The sequence below is a fragment of the Micropterus dolomieu genome, linkage group LG12 (genome assembly GCF_021292245.1).
Source record: "Micropterus dolomieu isolate WLL.071019.BEF.003 ecotype Adirondacks linkage group LG12, ASM2129224v1, whole genome shotgun sequence".
Classification (NCBI taxonomy): Eukaryota; Metazoa; Chordata; class Actinopteri; order Centrarchiformes; family Centrarchidae; genus Micropterus; species Micropterus dolomieu.
This window is the reverse complement of record NC_060161.1, coordinates 7,069,833-7,077,101: the sequence shown is the minus strand read 5'-3', so window position 1 is coordinate 7,077,101 and position 7,269 is coordinate 7,069,833. Positions and strand designations below refer to the sequence as shown.

The following is a 7,269-nucleotide window of genomic DNA, read 5'->3' as shown; positions in this document are numbered from 1 at the left end:
GGAAAGTCAGAAAGTATTCAGAGGAGGACTAACAAGTTGTTGGTTTTCATGTGATTCATTGACAATAAGAAGAATATAGAATATTGCCAACCTTATATTTTCATGGTGAAATAAAGATGACATTTTTGTGCACTGCATTGCAGCCTTGTTAGAAAATATGATTGCTTTAGAATGAATGGGAAAAATCTAAGTGGGAAAAGTATCCCCATAATTGCTTTGGTTAGTACAATTTTATTGTAATTGATAGAAGGGATTAACAAAACTACTAAAGTAAGAGCGACGTTGTAACAAACCAGATCAATCCTTTAAAACTAATATTCAACTAATCCAGTGGCAACCTGACCACTGATGTTGTCAAATGTTGTTCATGTCCTACAGACACATTTTCTAGAGGTCAGCATGTGCATGTGTGTGAATGAAAGCTCTGTACAGATAACCTAATAAAGCTGCCAGACTGTCATGCACCCAACCCACACATGATATTTATGCTGTTTTACCCAGCACTGGGGACCGTGGAGCACTGATCGATGCAGAGAGACGTCGTCCAGGGACTTGTTAAAAGGTTTTTAGCGGGCATACTTTAAAGGCTGGTCATGATTATTAAACACCAGTTACCCTCAAAATGTCAGGTTGTCATAAAAACAGGCCAGCCAAGTGAGGTCGCCTGGTGTAAGTGATGTCACAGTAGGGGACAAATGGCCCGAGTCACCCGTGGATTCAATTCCACTAAGTTGAGACAGCTGATTTGTTTGTGTGAAACAAGAAAATGTCAAACTGTTTTTTAAGGTGAGGGTCACTAATATACGCATGAATTCACTTACTTGTCTGTTTACTTATCTATAGCTCCTGTGTTGTGATAACCATTCGCCAAAGAGCACATTTTTCAGTTGTATAATGTTCTGTTTGGCTTTAGAGGAGCTTTGTCAAGTCTGAGAACATAACTCAAGTGACATTATTTCAGTATCTCAACAAATTTATAACAGAAGAAACCTAGTGTATTCTATGGAGTGTGTATGGTCAATGTGCTCCTAACGACGTAATTGAGGACTGTCTGTGCCTCGCTGTAAAGCCTTGTTTCTTATATGCGTACGCTCATTCTGGCACATGGCCTGCACCCCCAAGTTTTTGAGACTAGGCTCCAACTGGGTGCCCAGGGTTTGTCATTTCAAGATGAAGAAGTTCAAACAGGCATCTGTAGGACACGACATTACTTAATTAAAATACAACTAAGACCATGACTGCTACAGTCACTAATAAAAGCAAATAACTTTAATAAAGAATTATTCATTAGTTTTTCTATTGATATGTCTCAAGGGTAAAAAGCCAGCCAATTCATTTTTAAATTATGTAAACACAGATCTTAAAAATCTGCATTTGAGTTAATAATACTGAGCTGCTGTATAGCAGATAGCATAGACCAAACATGGCTGACTTCTTGCTTTTTCATTGATATTGCAGAGATTATCGCAACACAAAGCTTACTGAGCATAATCGCCTCTTGCTTTTAGCTCACCCAGCATCTGCAGAGTCCTGCGCCACTAACCATGTCTCAAACATGAACAAAGCTTATGAACCAGGAGTGTTTGAACCTTTATTTTGCAAGAATAAGGACCAGTTGGGAAACGCTAACTCTCGACCACCCAATGATGTATCTTCATTATTAACACACTCACTCACTCACTCACTCACTCAAGGCCAGACTTGTGCATTTATAGGGCTGGTCCTGCTTTACTGTGGTCTAGCCAAAAACTCTATGGGGTTGCATTATGGGAGGTGTTTTTGGAGTGGACCCATATTAGGGACTAAAACTCTTTAGGAAAATATACATATAATATACAATGCTTGATTGCTGGAGTGCTCCTTTGCACACACTATGAGTGTAAAATTCGTAAATTGTGGATAACCAATTTCAAAGTTTCACATAGTCCTCCATTTTCCTTCCTAGCCACAGACCTTTACTGTACTATAACTTCCAGTGTGCTTTAACTTTTTTAAACAACTCTAACAGGAAGCTGCATACTACACAGTATGGGCTCTCAAACATCAGCTGGATTTATTACAGACTCACAGGAGTCCGACTACTGAGGTGGGGGGACCCCACATCCCCCATTACTCAACCTCCTCTACCAGACACACACATACATGCTATCTTCCCTCCAACTTCCCTCGTTAAGAAACATAAGTCTCCATTTCACCGACCTGGCTTTGTTTTCATAGCAAACCCGGAGGCCCTCTTCCTCCACACCAGCGGCCTCAACAACTTTCCCTACTTCCCCATCCCAATCTACAAGTTATTAGCATGGAGGAGAACATTGTTGTTTTTAATGTAGCTGCAGACCATTTGTGTATCTTCTATTTGGCCTGGGGTTGTGTTGTTGGTGTAAGATGCCAGGCTAAAGTCCAAGCTTGTTTCCTTTTCATATTACCTTTGTGCACAGCTTTTTCCTCATCAACACACAAACACACACACACACACACACACACACACACACACACACACAGAAACACATATATAAAACATCATCAAACACACTGAGTAGTGTAAATGCATGAACTTGTAAATGCATAGGGAGTGCCTGTGGAGTGAATGTCCCATCAATGTGTAAGGAATTACATCGACTAATTCATCAAATAATTTATAATAAGTATTGAACTCTGTAGGAAGAAAGCTTGTTACATTGAAAAAAGGTGAAATTATTCAGAAAGGGAAACTGAGAAGTTAAAGGCTAAAGAAGAGAAGATAGCAGATAATTAATGTATCGCTGTTCAAGTGATTATTCATTCTCATTTGAGTTATTAAGAAAACTTTTGTTGTGTCACAATTTGATGCATGTGAATGTGTGTGTGTGTGTGTGTGTGTGTGTGTGTGTGTGTGTGTGTGTGTGTGTTTGTCTGTGTGCATAAATGGCAGAGTACCAAACTATGTCCATGAACGGGGTTTATGAAAACCATATGACATCCTCTAAAAAAAAAAGAAATGCACCATTTGCTGCACTTCCCCCCATTTCTCTCAACTCCCTCCCTGTACTCCGCTTCTGCCCACCCTCCTTGCCATATCTCCCTCCCTCTATCCTCCCCACCCTCTCTGTTCTCTGAAATCTTGGGACAATCTGCTTGCTCTCAACTCCAGCACAGATCTGTTTCAGCAGGGCAGAGTAAAGAAGACAGGCAGACACTGGGAAAAAAATCAGGGTTCAAATGAAGGGAGAAAAGTTCAGATAGACAATAAAAGCAGGCTACAAGAGAAAAATTTCAAAGGCAGGAAGATAAAAGTGGGGAGAAAGTTAGGGTGAGAGACAGGCAGAGATATATTCAGTTCTAAAAAGAATGGGCTCCAGAATGAGCAGTGCTCCTGCTCTTCTCCTAAGTTTCCTGCTGGCTTTAATTTTTGGACTTTCTTCAGTCCTGGGACAGGAACTGAGAGAGAGGGATGCACTATGCAATACCGACGGCTGCTTTGTGGTCTTCTTCCAACGCAAGACCTTTCTGGACTCATGGAGAGCCTGCAAGGAGAAAGGTGGCAACCTAGCTACCATTAAACGCAAGGAGGATGCCACCGCTATTGCCACTCTCTTCTCCACTCTGGATCTACGCCACTTGCGCACCAAGGTCAGAGTATGGATTGGATTGCAACGCCAGCCTCGCCAGTGTACCACCTCACGTCCACTACGGGGTTTCTCTTGGACTACTGGTGACCAGGACACGGAGTTTACCAACTGGCAGAAAGAGGACTCCCCTAGTATGTGCTCGGTGCCACGCTGTGTGGTTATGGGCTACAACACTGAAGAGAAGAATAATAACTTAAAGTGGCTGGATGGTTCCTGCTCAGTCGTTGTAGATGGGTATCTTTGCCATTATGCCTACAAAGGAATGTGTTCTGCCTTGTTGAGTGAAGGAGTCGGCAATGCCCTCTACACAACACCATTTTATCTTCTAAGCACACTGCTAACCCATGTACCCTATGGATCTGTTGCTACCATGCCCTGCCCCGCAGACACCAAAGAGGAACAGTCAGTTTTGTGTATCCTGAAGGAGGATGACTCAGTGGGGTGGTCAAGAGATCCCCCCCTCTGCTCTGATCCCCCAGTATCACACAACTTGTGTGACAAGGATAACGGCGGATGTGAACATTTCTGCAGGCCAGGCGGGGTTTACTTCTACTGTGAGTGTATGGAAGGGTATCACCTACAAGACGATGGGCTGAACTGTGAGCTCTCTGATGTTTGTCAAGGGGCTCCTTGCGAGTTTGAGTGCCTGCCCCTTTCAGATGGGTACCGTTGTGCCTGCCCTGAAGGATACATGCTTGCACCAGATGAACGTGGCTGTCTGGATGTAGACGAGTGCCTCCAAAGTCCTTGTGAGCAGCTATGTTTGAATGCTCCGGGGTCATTTGAATGTCGATGTCGGGAGGGTTACCATCCGGACGATGAGGGTAGGTGTGAGGATACAGATGAGTGTATAGATGACCCATGTGAACACGCCTGTGAGAACACTCAAGGCTCTCATATCTGCCACTGCCATCTGGGTTTTTCCCCAGTGCCTGAAGACTCCAGCCACTGTCAAGACACTGATGAGTGCCAGATCCCTGGGACCTGTGAGCAGATGTGTGTGAATTATGAGGGTGGATTTCAGTGCTACTGCGACGAAGGCTATGAGCTTATGTCTGATCAATACTCATGTCGCAAGACAGGAAATGGAGATGATCCATCTGCTGTCACTTCTCCTTTTCCTTGGGTCACTCACCAGCCAAGGCCAAGATGGGACTATGACTGGGACCTGCGGCAGAGCCACACTGACTGGCCTACAGAGGAGGAGCCGACTCTAGACTGGCTGACTGACCCACCCAGAGTTTTGGATTCTGATGTCATTTGGGTCACCAGTGCCCCACAGGAGGAAGTGTCCTCTAATTTAGCACTAGGCCCTCTAACACAGGAGGCTGAGGAAGACAAAGACAATGGAGAAGCTGGCTACACCACACCTCCACCCACCACCAACTCCAACACTACCCCAGACTGGTACGAGGATGAGGAGGAGGAGGAGGAGGAGGAGACCACCACAGCTCTTCACTTTCTTTCCACCTCTACAATCTCCGAGGGAGCTTGGAATTGGTGGCCAGGGCTCACCACTTCCAGCCAGAAACCAGGAAATCCAGAGGATTCAGTCATGGAACACAACATACCTACAGATTCTAGCTACCCAAATGAAGCAGAAGAACAGTACCCACATAGGGAAAACTCTCAGTTCCCAGAGGAGAGCTATGTGGAGATCACACACTCCCAACTCCCAGCTGTTCCCACCCAGCTTACTCCTTCCCAGCCACCTCTGAGCAAGGGTGGAGAGAGCAGTGACATTCCGGATTCTGTCCAGAAAGACAGGGACCAGAAGCAGAGCACCACCTGGCTCCTGGTGGGCCTCCTGGTGCCCATCTGCATCTTCATTGTGGTGATGGTGGCGCTGGGCATCGTCTACTGCACTCGCTGTGCTGTTCAGCCACGCAACAAGGATGCCACTGACTGCTACCATTGGATCTCTGGGGCTCATGACAAACAGGGAGCTCCTAACCCCTCAGCGGGGGTCAAGACCCATGTTTAAAGAGAGAAGAGAGAGACTGACATTTACATAAACAGACTGCTTCAGAGGTAAACAAGAGTGAATAATGGACCTGGTATGGGACAAGCTAAATATTTTACCCTCTCTGACTGTGGATCTTTTTGTACACATTTGGATAGTACTGTTAAATACTGATAGAGGTGTGGAAGGGACATTGAAAACCACACACCTTTTTTGGAATGGAGTTGCTATGTATTAGAAACAGCTTTCATGTTTCATACACTGACCACACAGCACGATCTGATAGCTACATAATTATAAAATATAACTGCCTTCATTATTAATGTCAAACACTCTAATATTTGAGAATAGTAATATCACAGACAGAGCCAGATCCTGCAAAAAGCCTTGGAATTCAATGTACTGCCAATGCTGAGGCTCAGTTCATTAAGTTTAAGTTAATTAAAAATAGCACATCACTGTTGATAACTGTCACTGTCAACTGTGTTAAAGGGATTTAGATGCACTGTTAGCCCATATCAGCAGTGGGTGAAAGGAGACTGTAAGCAAATATCCCTTCAAGTGAAAAGACATTCTGCAGTCATATGATAATGCTGGGAAAGCAATCATCTGAAAATCACTGTGATGGAATTGAATGATAAGAGACAAAAATTCTTTGTATATAGTGGTTCGTATGTATTGATGTTTGTTTCATACCTGTCACCAGCCAGTTTTTTGGGGGAATGCAACAATTGTAATAATTCAATGATGTTCATTTTTTAATGGACCCCATAACCATGGAGATGTGCCAAGGAATATCTGTCACAAAAATGATTTTGCCCATTCATGTCCAGTTTTGGAGCACTTCTCCTTCTTTCTGTCTTTTTAAGAGATTAAAGTGCAGATTTACACAATGCACAGGGAATGTTGTAAGAACAGGTGGTTGACATTAGCAGTGACGTTCATGAAACGGCCATCAGTAACCATTTGTAATCCTAATTCATTAGTTCAGGTTATGTTTTAGACCAGCCCTGAACTGTCTCATGGCCATGTAAAAAGACAATAAAAGTGAAGCACTAACAAATTACAACTCCTTTAATTTAATGGATAAATTACTATTTAATGGCTGGGGAACAAAGCGCATTCCAAATTTATACATAAATATATGTGTTTTTTTTGATAGACTGTGAAATATAAGAATCTTTGGAGGGCTTACTGTTACATATTAAGAAATTGTGAATTAAAAACTATGACAATGGTTGACCGTGAAGGTTTATTATTGACCTTGGAAATAGTAGTTTGATAAAACCATTTTTTAAGTCGTGGTCCACTGATTAGCTTTAACTGCAGCTTTTAACCACATTTCACTGACATTCACCTCATTTAGACCGAAGGTAGCTCTAGTTGCTATGATGTGACATAAGTGGAGAACTACTATCCACTCATTTTAGAGCCCCAGAAAGAGCTATTAAGTGGACCTCGTTTTAATCTTTTTGGTCAAGCATAAGAGAAGGGATGTGTTTGCTAATGTGTTTGTGATGAATTCATTGCTCTAAATGTTTGAAGCATCTTGTCCTGATAGCTATATTCTTGCTATTCATATTTTTAGAGACTCAGGAGTGAATTTAAAGAGTACTTTGGAGTACCATCCTCAGAAAGGTGGATGATTGAATGGGGGTGGAGGGAGTGTGCGACAAAAAGGATACTGTAATTTCAAAA

At 43.0% G+C, this 7,269-nt stretch overlaps 1 protein-coding gene across 1 annotated transcript; it reads left to right on the top strand.

The window, feature by feature from the left end:
- The first annotated feature begins 3,130 nt into the window (after positions 1–3,130).
- Positions 3,131–6,637, top strand: cd248a (CD248 molecule, endosialin a). Its single transcript, XM_046065620.1, has one exon. It carries the CDS (start codon positions 3,328–3,330, stop codon positions 5,590–5,592), a length of 2,265 nt encoding a protein of 754 aa, XP_045921576.1. The 5' UTR covers positions 3,131–3,327; the 3' UTR covers positions 5,593–6,637.
- Positions 6,638–7,269: the final 632 nt, after the last annotated feature.